The sequence below is a fragment of the Tenrec ecaudatus genome, chromosome 4 (genome assembly GCF_050624435.1).
Source record: "Tenrec ecaudatus isolate mTenEca1 chromosome 4, mTenEca1.hap1, whole genome shotgun sequence".
NCBI classification, from domain to species: domain Eukaryota; kingdom Metazoa; phylum Chordata; class Mammalia; order Afrosoricida; family Tenrecidae; genus Tenrec; species Tenrec ecaudatus.
In genome coordinates, this window is record NC_134533.1 from 57,816,655 (window position 1) to 57,830,731 (window position 14,077).

The following is a 14,077-nucleotide window of genomic DNA, read 5'->3' on the forward strand; positions in this document are numbered from 1 at the left end:
ATAACTGCCTTCTTTTAAAAGAGAAGAGGCATAAAACCTAAGAGCCATAAATAGGTGACTGACCCAGTCTGACAGGGTCACTGGAAGTGAATTGACGTGATGGCAGTGCGCTACATAACGAGGTATGTTCAGAACAACAAAACATCATTCGAACAAGGGGAGTATAAACGGCAAAAGCAGCTCTCGGACTCCAGGTGCTGGGCTTCTACGGCAGGAGCCAGAGCTCAAGGCCATTCTACGTGCGTATCAACAATGCCTGGGGGTCCCCTTGGACCTGGGGGTGGGGTTTCCCGGGAAGGATGTCCCTGGGACCCTCCTGCTTGGGGGAGGCGACAGGACCTGTAACTCAGGCATCCATCCAGGGCACCCCACACGATCTCATGCAGAGGCGGGCACTCTGGGCGGAGCAACACAGACTAGACTCAGCAGGTCCCGGGGTGCTGCTTGCCTTCTACCTCACCAGGGCAGTCACTGCACCACACCACACTCGTACAGACCCTGCTGGCCGGGCAGGTCTGCCCCGTGGGCTTCCGAGACTGAGACTGTGAACTCATCTTTCTCCCGACCTTCCACCAGGGACCTTGCCTTTTTTAAAGTCACAGGGAATCGGTGGGAGGGAGGAGACATCATAAAAGGAAAACTCGGTTTCACTGCTGGCTTCAAGAGAGCAGGGCGCGCCTCTGAACCAAGGTTTCAGGAGACTGGCCAACTTACCTCGACTTTTTCTACTACTTGCTTCCCAAAGGAGCAAACTTTGGTGGAACAGGTGACCGTCATGTTTTCGGAACTCTCGTACTGGCTGGTCACGCCATAAAAAGCCCCGGCATCATCTTGGATATTGCAATTTAAATCCGCCTGTTGAAAAGCAAATGCAGGTGTGGATTATTCTCAGCAGCCGCAAGGAGCGGAGTGGACGGCAGGGGGGATTCTGGGAGGTGATACCTAGCGCACACACACACACACACACACACACACACACACACACACACAATCCTTCACAGCGCAAATGTTGTGGATTAGGGCAGCCTTCCCTTGGGACAGACAGATGGACGGCACACTCCCTCCACCTATTCCATTTCACTTCCATGTAGGCACGGTCACAAAGCTGTCCCCTTGCAGTCAGAGACCCATGAGGTCTTCCGAGCGGGATTTTTAAAGGAACAGGAGGCTCTGCCATTGGGCATGTGTTTCCCACTCGGAAACAGAAACTTAACTCAAAACCACAGCCCTAGGGTGGCAGCGGTGCCAGTTAAAACAGAGTACCCGAGGAAGAATGCACCCTGTCCTCAGTTCACACACCTCCCGTACAGGCCCTAGCTGCCCACTCACAGGAAAGATATGATATGGGAGTGTAGCGTTACTGAATCTCCACTAGTGAAGTTGAGCCATGTGAAAGGCGGGCTCCAAGTTCAGACGACGGGAGGCAGCACGCAAAGTGGCGGTGGAGGGGTGGGGCAGGGACTGCAGAGGCGGGGACCTGGAGGATGGACGCCTGAAGAGGTTTGTTCTAGGGCTAAGGAAAGTCAGCTGCTGTCCAGTGACCTCCAGCTCCAGGTGACCCAAGCGGCTGGAGCAGAACCTCGTGCTCCTCAGGGGTTCAATGGCCGGTTTCTCAAGGTAGACTGCCAGGCCTTTCTTCTCAATGCCTCTGGGTGGACTAAAGCCTGAAGCCTTCCGTTGGCAGCCAAGCACAGTAAGCCACGGGGGATGCCACGGATGGGGTGGGATGCATTCAAAAACAACACTTTGGACTCAGACAATGAGTGCTAAAACCAGGGGTGTGGACTGCAATAGTGGGAAACGGGCCCTTGAGCATTTTGGGTTAAGAAGGGATGTGATCCCTGTACCTCAGCGGGAAATCTCTCAAGAAGGTGCCACAGATACTGGGCAGTGGTGCTGCAGGTCTAAGGCTCCTGACTGACAGCTCCCTTCCTGCAAGCTGCTGACTGGCCCCTACTGCCCACCAGGCACTGTGTCTGCAGCTAGGGAGGCAACTGTGAGCCAAAGCTGAGCCTGTCTCTGCTCTCGATGAGAGGAAGAAACAGTCCTGCGACAGGTACTGGGGGCAGGAGGGTAGGGTCCTGAGCCTCCCAAGATGCAGCTCAATTCAAAGGAAGGAGACTGCCTAACAGAGAGGCACCCCTTCACAGAGTGAGCAGGAACTTGGATAGCAAGCAAACGGAAAAGGGAGCCAGAGCACAGCATGGTGGGAACAGCCATGGGGTGGGAGGCTTTGGGTCTTCTAACAGCTCTGACTCACAGGAAGGGGGTGGGGCCAGTGAGAGGGTACGATCAGATCTGCCTCCCCAAAAGCCCTTCTCACCACTACATGCCGAGCAAATGAGCAAGAACGTTAAGAGACATTCAAACTCCAAACACATCCACTATGCCACCAGGGCTCCCTGAAAGACATTCGGAGGCTATCTGGTGGCCTGGTGGGTTAAACAATGGGCTGCTAACAGCAAAGTCACCAGTTTCAAACCGCCAGCCGCACCAAAGACGAAACAAGAGGCTTTCCACTCCCCTGCAGGTTTCTGGTTTCAGAAACCCCCAGCAGCAGTTCTGCTCTGTCCCCCTGCGTTGCTGTCAGCATCAACTGGACGGCAGTAAGAATGGTGGGTGATTTGATGCTGAGACTTCAGATTTGTGGGGTTCGAGCATTCTCACTAGCTGGTTTTAATGCACCGGCAAGCACGAGCCACCAGGAGACCTTGTTCCAGATTCTAACATTAGCTGAGTCATCACATTTACACATATGGCTGGAGTGGCTATGGGACATTATGTATCTATACACCTGAGCTTGAACTCAGCACCAGGAAGATGTCTATCTCCTTATTCAAAACTGGATTCAAATGAAGAGAACCTTACACTCTATATTCCCCTTTCACCTTAATGTGCAAAGGGGTTCCAGGTTAAAGTCAGTACTCCACTGCAGTCCTAAACTTACGCCAGGTGTCTCTAGTCGCCCCTAACAGTCAGTGTATGGCTCCTTTCACTTGCTTCCAATCTGCTTTCATTTGTACTTGTCCGTAAATGTTGTTAAGCTCCCACCCAATTTGTTTTTGTAGTGTATATGGAACACAAATCCTAAAAAAACACAAAAACAAAAGAGCCAGGCAGGCATTCTCTCAGATTCACCGGTCTAATGTCTGTCCCTGTAAAAGTGCAGCTTAGGAAGTAAAGTTACAGTTCTCCCTCCACTAAGATCTACATCTGAGCTACTCAAGGCCAAGAGCAGCCGGGTCTACTGGCGCTCCAGTTTCCAGGGCCGAGGGCTACCCAGTCCTTCCAGTCAGGCACAGGTACACCAGCGTCACCGAACCTGCACTCACCACCAAGCTCTTGGCAGGGGAGTCACTATGCAGCTTCGCCTGGCATCCCACAGCCGCTCCTGCCATGTTCTGCTCCTGACAGGAGTGAAATGCCCCATCTTTCACCCAAGGAGCAGCTGGTAGCTTCGGATGACCTTATGGTCTGCAGCATGTATAGCTATTTTAATAGTAAATCCCATGAACATTTTGAAGTTCCACTGTCTTTTAATCCCACTTTTAAAGAACATTTGAAGCCTCCTCATAGGTGTGTCTATGTATGCATAAAATGAAAACCCAATACTAATTGCAGCAATTGCTTAGAACTTGACCACCAAAGGATTCCCCAGCCCCCAGAGAAGTAGGGGTGCACTGTGATAATGAGAATGGGTTTTAGATAGTCATGGTTTCTAAAATTTCCAAAGACACAAACTCCCTTACTGCCTGAGCCAAGGTCAGATAAGCCAGCTTGCAACCACCTTGCCTTTGATTGTCTGGATCCCTTAGAATTCCCTGAACGATTTAGCTTAGCTGTAATACAAACTGTCGTTATGACAGGAGCCATCAATAATGAAATCATTAGAGAACACATTATAAAAACCTGCCTCCAGGAACGATGCCCACAATGGTGAGTCCAAAGTGGTTGAGGCCAACTTTTTCACATAAAGCATAACACATACTCAGAAAAGTGCACAAATCATGTTCACAACTCAATCCATTTCCATAAGGTGAACATGCTGGTGCACCCAGAAGAAACAGAAGAGACCCCCATCTTGCTCCTACCTATCACAGTCCTCCTGTCACCTCCCCAAAGTACCACTGTCCAGCCTCCAATTGCATGCGCTCGCTTTGGCTGTCTTTTTGAACTTTAGATACACGGCTCTCCACAGTATTTACTCCATTGTGCTTCGCTTCATTGACTCAGCACTGTTTTTCTGAACTTCGTCAATACTGATGTGCACGATTATGTGCAGAGTATTCACTGAATGAATAAGGCCACCATCTACCCTATCTACCTCTTGTAGACAGTGGCAACGTTTCCAAGTGGGGCCTATTATGAGGCGCTAGGACGAACACTCTCGTGGATGCCTTTGAAGAGCACATGGGTGCAGCATTTCTGCGAGGTGGTCCTCAGAGATGGGACTGCTGGGTTGTAGGCATCTTTAGCTTGCATACAAATAAGGGGCACAGACGGTTTTTAATGATCTTGCTTTATTTTTCTACAGCTCCCTTAAGAGTTTACACTTAATTACTCGTGTACATTTAATAGGTTCGATTTTAAAAGGCTTCCATCGAATGGTAAATAACCAATTAGCTAGAACAACTGCTTTGAACATGGAAAATAATCATGCAACCATCCAACCATCTCAGCTGCTCTTCAGGAATTTTCAGGGAGGCGGTATTGATGTGAAAGATGATCTGTCAGCTGATGTCACTATGGCGACCCCAGAAAGAACTATGGGCAGGAAATTCCCATTGAGCACAGGGAATATCCCAGAGAGAATGCTAGCATTAACCCCACAGTGAAGGAGGCAAACTCTGTAACAAGCCTGGGACCAGAGCTGAATTCATTACCCACTCTACTGACTCCTTGCCCCTGCACTGCAGCCCCAAACTCAGGGTGGCAAGCAAATCTATTTTCTGAAAGCAAGGAAAAGGGTTGGGGGAGGTGGTATCAGAAAAAGAAACTATTTCTATCCACCGGTATTCAGATTTCATCTGACCACAGGCTTTTAAAAAAGAAAACAAATACCAAAAAGGAGAGAAACAGCCAAACACTAGTGAACTTCTGAACACAAATCCCAAATCCAAACACATCCTCTCCTCTGAGGATGATACAGTTTAAAGTCTTGGTCATCAGTCAGGTTCTGCAGTATTAAGAAGGGACACTTTTGAACATGACCGAGGAAGGCAAGGCCAGGGAGCTAAGCCCTTCAGAGAAATCTTTACCTGTTTTACCGCAAGAGAAAGGATCCCCATGTATGAACGAGGCACTGAGTCCGCCCCTTCTCCCATCTCCTGATGCAGAAATCTTCTCTACAGCACCCTGAGTGCAGCTACCTTCTGGCTAAATATCTTCTATCACAAGAGTAGCATGACCTCAATATAATATTTACTGCATTGATTGGCAATCCCAACTGCTCGTTTTCTCTTGGCGGAGGTATTGGTTTCCTGTGCACACTTACTGTCTTAAGACAACACAAAGGCCTTTTCTCACAGTCCTGCCGGTTAGAAGGCCGACACACGTCTCCTGAGGTTAAGGTCAAGGTATTGGCAGCGCTGGGCTCCTCCTCTCTGGAGGCTCCAGGGGAGAATCCACTCCCTTGCCATTTCCATCTCTGAGATGCTGCCTGTGTTCCTTGCCCTGTGGCATCCTTCTCTGGGCAAAGCCAGCGGCATCAGACTGAGTCCTCACGCTGCCCTGTCTCTGGCTCTATCTACTCTTCTGTCTCCTCAGAGCAGAACCACCCTCCACGGGCTTTTTAAGGGTCCCCTGCCCCACCCCACCCCCATGGAAGTTCCCTGCCAGGCCTCTGGGTAGACTCAAACCTCCACTGCTTTGGTGTACACTAGCACATGTTCGTTAACTGGTGTGCACCACTAGGGGCTCCATCTGCCCATAGCTGTTGATGCTGTTGACTGCCTTCAATTCAGGGCCACCCCAACTCCATTCCATCCCAGGCTCTGACCCTGCAACTGCTCTGTATGGTTGTAAGGTTGTGACCTCCCAGAAGCAGGTATCTCACCAACCCTGTCTTCCAAGATGCAAGATGCCAAACTTTCAGCTCCTCGTCAAGCCCCATCTGTGCCCCTGGCCTCCCTCTGCACACCAGCAACCTCGATTCCCCTTGGCCATTTTATGTAGCTGATTCACAGATACAGGGGGTCGTTCAGAAGCCAGTGTTCTGCCTATATGCCTGTTAGATTCCAGCTGCTTCTCTGGACATCCACAGAGCTTCGGCCTCTAGAGCTGCCTTCATCTAAGAACTACAACTCCACGCGCTCCCTTCTCACCTCCTGTTTCCCAGGGTTCAGGTGCTACTTTCGCTGCTTCATCTCGGTTTCTGACCTCTGTTCCACCTGTGAATAAGCACCTTTGTGACCCCCAGCTCTCCACCTGTCATTTTGTCACCGCAGACCCACACTCCGACTCACTGCACGGACAGCAAAGGCGTGGGATTCATTGTCACTTGTCTTGTGTCTTGGTTCCTCAGACTTTAATGCAGAGAAGGCTAGCTTCCAATGGTCACTGAGATGTAGTCAATCAATAAGGCCTTCCTATCCACAATTCCTTATGCGACGTACTGTAGATTCTAGCCGCTTTGCCGAGGGTTCTAATCCCCCTCGGGAGGGAGTTCTGTTACAGGCGGGCAGTACGCACGGCGGCTCGGCTGCCAACTGCAGGGAGAGTGAGTGCAGCATTTGGTCGTGACTTTAGAGCCTGCTTACAACACAGCGATGCATAACCCTAGGGCAGGGGTCCTGGGTCGGCCCAGGAGCAGGGGCAGACACTCATCCCTCCTCCCTTCCGCCAAGGGCTTTGGTAGGGCTGGGCGGGAATTAACTTGGTGGCAAAGCTGAAAGCATCAAGAGCACTGTCCCTGATGAGAGACACTATAATAGGAGCTGATGGAGGAACGACGACGCGGGTGTTTTCAAACCGCCACTTTGAACCTCTCCTCTCCAGCCTCTCGGAGCAGTGATCAAAGGACCAAGATTTCCAAATTGTGAAGCAATTTTTTCCAATGGCAGCATCTGGCTCCTTGGCAGGAGGCACTGGGAGCTGGGCCCTGCAGTGGGCGGCTGTCCAGGCCTGCCACATGGTGAGGCTCGGCCAGGCAGGGCACGCCACTCGGGCCTCGCAGCTGCTCCCACAGGCGCCAAAGGACAATTGCTCTGCACCGGGAGCTGTCAGGCAGAATGCCCCAGAGGCAGCGCTGGGCAGGGGGGTCTGAGAAAGCTGGCTGCTCCCAAACCCACCCGGTCTGGCTCATTTGCATATATTTGCATCCTGGCCAAGACCCACTGGCATCCTGAAGGCCAGGTGTAGGGGGAGACTGGGAAGACGGGTGGGACGCATCTCCAGCCAGGCAAACTGCATCTGTAGAGAGTGATGGGGCTGCCCATGGGAGGCAGCTCTTTGAGCACATTCACTTCTGGCCTTCGGGTCCCTGCCCTGCACAACAGGCCCACAGCTGTGGCTCTCCTGTCACAGCTGTTTCAAATAAGAATAATAGGAATAAACTCAGCCAGACTCTTCAAGTTCCTTCCCACTAGTTATGGCATATATTTACATCTACAAAATAGAGGAGTTTTTTTTTGAAACATCACCCAGGGCCTTTATTGTGCAGATTGGGACCCCTATTTGAATTTCATAAACATTTAGTTCTTCAAAGAATCTTAAAAGCATGCTCTAATTACAATATGCACTGCTTGAAAGGCGGGCTGTTTGCATTGCAAATTCCTACAAATACCAGCATTCATTAAAAAAGAAAAAAAAATCAATTAATATCACCCGCACTACTTCAGGTGACTGCCATGGGCAGCTTCAGACCATGGCTCAGATGAAAATGCCAGGGTCCCAGTCTCTTCTTCCTTGGGGAGGCAGTTGAGGACCAGGGTGCCCATCCAGGCAGGTCATGCACACAGACAGCAGGGGTGGGGGGGGTTGGTGAGCACCAGCACTAGCCCCCCCCCCCAAACCTGGAAGAACAATGCCGGGCCCTGCCCCTGTTTTTTGTGCATGAAAACTCTGACAAAGACCAAGTTAAAATAAACATGGTCATATGCCATTAGAATGTGTGGGGGTAGAACAAGTAAAATAGAGAATGCCCTGTTTCATTTACACTTCATTGTGTCCTGCGTGGACATCCAAATATTTCCTTCGTGGACTGGATGGACAGGCATTCGTTGCTTTTCTGAAATTCGAGTTTAACTGGGAGGCCGCCTGCTGTGCTTGCTCCATCTGCCACCCCCACATTAACAAGTCACTTCTACCAAAAATAACAAAGATTGGGGCAATCCCTCAAATTCTCACTGTGTTCAAAGGCATCTGACACTCAAGATATCCTGGGTGGTTAAAAAAAAAAGAGAAGTGACCATCAAGTCGATTCTGACTCCCAGTGACTAATAAGGCGGAGGAGAACTGCTCCTTGGGGTTTCTGAGGCTGTAAACCTCCACAGGAAACAGCTTGTGGGCTTGAACTGGCGATCTTGGGGGTAAGCTGTCCAGTGCTTAGCATGCGCCACTAAATGCAGGGTCAGCAGTTGAGACTGCCTACTCTCCCAGAAAGATGTGCAGCCCCAGAAACTGCATCTAAGGCTGCTACACGTCAAAACCGACCCGTGGGCTGTGCTGAGTGGTTCGGTTGTAGAATTTGTTCGATGATGCGTGCCTGGTGAGGTGCAAGATGGATTTCTGAGTCATGAACCTCATGTGCAGCCGCCACCAGCCACCGGTGGGAGCTTCTGTGTTGCTTTGACGCCCAACAGGCTTCAGGGATGTTTCCAGATTAAGAAAAGCCTAGGAAGAAGGGAGGTGCGGGGGCTGGTGGCACAGTGGGTCATGCACTGGGCAGCTAACCACACCAGTTTGACACACTGAATGCTCCAAGGGAGAGAAAGGATGTTTCCTACTGCATCGAGAGTTACATTCTCATAAACCCTGTGCTGCAGTCACTATGCCCTGGGACAGACTCATTGGCAGTGCGTCTGATCTTTGTTTGGAGGAAGAAAATCCTGGCGAGCTATAGAAAATCAGTCGATGAGAACTCTATGGGTCACAACGGTCTGACTCCCACTCCAGGGTGGCTAATTGAAGACAAGTGACAAATTCCCCAGGGTTTGAGGCCATATCCAAATAAGAGCTCTCCTAACACTGGGCAGGGAAATAAGTAGTGCTTAGGACGATGCTCCTTTAATTCTTTCCTTCCCAGGCTTGAGCTGAAATGGAAGCAGTCGAAGAGGAAAGCCAGTGGGTGGCTCCTCAACAGGGCCAGAGCTGCAGATACAGGCATGCAGGGAGCATGCTTCCTGTGGGACCTCTGTTAGCTGCAGCAGCTCTGGACAGGACAGCTGGTTTAGGGGCGCAATCTGTAACCATGGTAGTTAGATAGCCCCAAGCAGGACAAGGCATAAATAACCCTGACCTTGGCTTTGTGAACAACTTCGCCAAATGGCTCAGGGCATAAAGCACCAGGGTAACAGCTGTCAGATGGATTCCCCCAGGAGGAAGGGTAACTTCCAATTTAAAGAGCTTCTGCCGGGATGGATACCCTGCAGGCTTAGAGTTCAAGGTTATAAGAGAAAAAAAATTGTAATTGGTGTGATAGAGATTAAAGGACTGGGGGGGACAAGCAGAGTGTACAAGCTGTCCTGTTCTTGTTTGCAAGGGAGTCAAGGAAGTCTTTTAAGGAAACACCTTTGATAGATGCTTCTATCCTTGGCTCTCCCCAAAGATGGAGAGGCGATGGGGACTCTTTCCTGAAAAACCCTCTCCACTCCCTTGTGAAGCCTTTGAGAGCCTTCTCAGATAGAATGGGTTGCAACTCTGCTTCCACTGCCCACACTTGCTCTTCCCACCTGGGCAGTCACTTACCTGCCTGAGTGGCAACCATTCCTCACCAGACGAAGGTCCGGCAGTTGGAACCATCTAGCCCATCTTGCTTTCCTCAGTTCTACAGGAACAAAGCTAAGCCAAGTTCAGTAGACGTCTGTTGAGACTCTCTGGTTGTTGTCTGGTCAAGTCTGACCTCAAGTGAGTCAGAGTGTAATTGCACTTCTGAGAGTTCTCCATTGCTGGGATCTTAAATAAGCTAACCGCCAGGCCTTTCTGCGGTGGTGCTATTGGGTAGATGTGAACGGCCCACCTTTCGGTTAGCAGCAGAGTTAAATGATCTTCCCACACAAGGGCCTTTCGGCAATGAGTGCACTACTTACTGATCCAAATAAGTAAAACATCTTTACAATAACCTGATGGCAGAGGGGAAGATTCTTATGAGACTCTTGATTTCTCCACTCATGAATTCCTTGAAGCTGATGATAACTCAACACTCAACGAATTATAGGGTGTTGACCATGAGCTGGCTGAGTTACCATGTCCAATCTATAGCAATCACTCTATGATTTATACAAAATACCATGACTGCATAAGATAACAGATTAAATTACATTAAATTTTTAAAAAAATTTTTAAAAACTAGTCCATCTCTCGGAGCCCTGGTGGCATGGTGGTTTCATGTTGGGCTGTGATCCGAAAGGTTGGCAATTGAAAACCACCAGCAGCTCTGTGGGAGAAAGACAGAGCTTTCTACTCCCGTAAACAGTCTCAGAAACTCACAGGAACAGTTCTATCCTATCCCAGAGGGTCCCTATGAGTCAGTATAAATGGAGTTGGGTCCATTTTTAGAAAATTGGGATGCTATTATGTACTTTGCAGTACTAACCAAAGACTAGTGGTAGTAGCCCCAGGACGTTTTCTTATATAATCAAACCAAGGGGAGTAGGCATGCAAATTCATCAGCTCCCCTAGTCCTCTACTTGAAATATTGGGGCCTGCCTACTGTAAGATCTACCCTTCGTTACAGTAACAGTGCATTCACAATCCACTGGAAGAGGCTTTAACTGTCTGAGCCCCGCAAGCCCCTCTATGTCTTGCTACTGTTTTCTACCACTTAAATCATCTCAACAGTAAATAGTGTCCAGGTAAATTTCAGAACTGACTACATTTTGAGATGAAATAGAAATAGAGAGACAGGAAAACTCATTAAGTTGAAAGGCCCCCTTTTTATTTGTAGCTGTTCAAAAACATGTGGGGAGCAAACGGTCCCCTTCTGCTTATTTCCTTTTCCAAGAAGAGCAACAAGGACATTCGATTCCAAATGATAGACTCTGGTCTGTAATTGCAACCTGAATCACACAGGGTCCAATTAGAAACAGGCTGAACCCCCAAAGGGGGTCCAACCTGAGAGTCACACTGTGTAGCTGGTTCCTTCACCTTAAATAAAGCCCAGCTGTTTTATGTTGAGCAGATGACAAGTTTGTGGGACAAACGTGCTTTCATTCCTACCAACATAAAAGCGTGTTCTAGAGGCTTCCACCCTCCTTCCAGGTAGCTTCTCTATTTTATAAAGTCTTAAAAGATGCTAGAGTTGGTCAAACGAACCTTTTTATGTCATAAAACACATAGGTTAAATTCCATTTATAATGTCATCTAAGAAAATAAAATACATAGGAATCTAACCAGGGACACATGAAGAACTTATACAATGAAAACCATATAACACTGCTGAAGTCAGTGGAAATGTGAATAAACGGAAAGACGTTCCATGTTCGTGGGTTAAAGACGATGTTGTTAAGAGATCATTAACACCCAAAGTGATCTACCGAGTCAACGTAATCCCAATAGAAATTTCAACAGCCTTCTTTAGAGAAACAGAAAAAAAGTACAATCTTCAACTTTAAATGGAATGACAAAGGGCTCTACATATGAAGATTAAGTGAGAAAAGTATTGCTACAAACTCATTTAAAAAAACTTGTATCATGGAAAAAAAAAACCTGGAAATGTGATGCTAACTTTTGTTGACATATCCTGCATCTAGGCTAGGTGCACACCCTTCTGAAGGTGGTGTGTCCATCTCTCTCAACCCCCCCCCCCCCCCACCGAGAATTCTCCACTCTGGCGTGTTTGGCATCTCTGGGGGACTCAAATCGCACTCCTTTACAATGTGCTTTGGGTTTGGGGAGTGAAAAAACCCTGAAGGGCCACAATCAGATCAGGGTGGGTGGGGTAAGGCTTCCCAATGAAACGCTCCTAGCCCTTGCTACTCCCAGAAAAGGAAAAGGGGCCTGATTGTGATGGGGGAAAACTTGCTTGGTACAACTTTACTGGCCTTTTCTCATCCGGGCAGCTTTTACTTTTCTTAAAACTTCTTCCTAACAAGCTCCGACGATCATCTTATGTCTTTAGGGAAAATCTATCCAAATCCGTGTTGTTATAAGGTGCTGTTGAGCCGGGGCTGACCCCTCGTGTCCCTAATGCACGGGAGGGAGACACCACCTGGTGCTGCGCCACCCTCACAAGTGTGTTACACTGGAGCCCACCGTGGCAGCCACCGTGTCAGTCCGCCTACTCAAGGGCTTCCTGTCTTTCCTGCTGCCCCTCTGCTTTACCACGCGTGATGTCCTTTTCCAGGGACTGGCGTCTTCTGATAACATGTCCGAAATACGTGAGATGAAGTCTCGCCGTTCTTGCCACTAAGGAACATGCTGGCTGTACTTCTTCCAAGACAGAGCTGCGTGTTCTCTTGGCAGTCCGTGGGGCTTTTCAATGCCTATTCTGTCCAAATGCACCAATTCTTCAGTCCACGGCCAACTTTCACAAGCATACGAGGCAATGGAAAACACGACAGCTTGGGTCAGGTAGCCTTTAGTCCTCAAAGTAACTCCCTTGCTTTTCAACGTGTTGAAGAGGCCTAGTGCAACCGATTTACCAAATGCCATGTGTCCTTTGACCTCTTGACTGGTGCTATCATTCATACTGCTGTGGTTTCAAAATGGAATCCCTGAAAACTTCTATCATTTCTCCTTTATCGTAATGTTACGGATTGGTCCATTTGCGAGGTCAAGGGGGTGTAATGGATACACTTTGGTTACAGTTGCAGTTTGAACCCTCCAGCTTCAGCAGGAGGAAGATGTGTTTACCACTCCTGAAGAGTTCCAGTCTGTCTTCAGGGTTACTATGAGCTGCAATCAACTCACTGGCATTAAGTTCTATCCAGATTACCTTTGGGGGGTTTGGGGGTGGAGAAGGGTCGGTGCAGGTGTGTGTGTGTGGGGGGAAGGGGTGATGGTGTAACAGCTGCCCTAAGCTGCTGAGCTGAGCTCTCTGCCTTGAAGTTAATTGGCCTAGAAGATCTCAAAAACCATGCTTTAGTTGGACCTTGCTCTCTGGATCATACTGATACATCTAGGACTCATTTGAAGTTACATTTGTTCCAGAAAGTTGTCTTCATTGCTTCTATCATGCTTTAAAGAGCAATGGATAAGATCAGCCCCTTGAACTACCTGACCCTCACATACTGCTTTTGCTACCCACTGAGCCAAAAGTTTGCTGTGGCCAAAAGTTGGTTTATAGAGGAAAACGCCACACCGTGTGACAGCCCAACCTCAGTAGCTATCATATGCATGGTAGCTCCACTGGCTTCTTATACCAGTTTTTGGACTTTAACCAGAGTATCTTCATTCATCAAGGTTGATCATCTGCCTTAAAATACTCCATCCAATTAAAACCTGCTGTCTGTGTAGGGCAGCATTCCTGAAAAATTTGTTGTGAAGTTTCAATGATCTGGAAAGATGTCCACAACTTGTGTTTTGCTAAAATTTGCTATAAGGTCCGACTTCAAAAATCCTTTTTGCCTTGGCACAAAAAGCATCCTTTATTTTTAAGGTACCCTAACACAGCTAAATTCAAGTGTATTTCTGAGAAAACGTGTCCACCGCTATCAACTGACTGCAGACACGTTTAAACATGTCTGTGTTATAAACCCAAGCCAAGTGTGAACTGGGGCCCCTGTAGCAATCCTTTCTAATTCACCCTCATACACCTAAAAAAAATGTCAACTGTTAAAAGTTGTGTGATAAACACATTTACCACAATAACGACAACAAAGAGAAGCTTTGGATCCGCTATGTACAACCGAACACCTCATGGGAATCAGTCTTTGGGTGTTCACCGTCCCAGCACCCAAAGAGCCAACCTTCCGACGGC

The 14,077-nt window shown here is 48.6% G+C and overlaps 1 protein-coding gene across 11 annotated transcripts in view; it reads right to left on the reverse strand.

Moving 5' to 3' along the window:
• The window catches only part of TEAD1 (TEA domain transcription factor 1), a 285,413-nt gene that overhangs the window by 17,561 nt on the left and 253,775 nt on the right, over positions 1–14,077 (reverse strand). For all 11 annotated transcript variants that reach the window (XM_075546044.1, XM_075546043.1, XM_075546042.1 and 8 more), the window contains one exon: positions 715–855. In XM_075546044.1, coding sequence (XP_075402159.1) covers positions 715–855 — 141 coding nt within the window. The remainder of the gene's footprint in view (positions 1–714; positions 856–14,077) is intronic.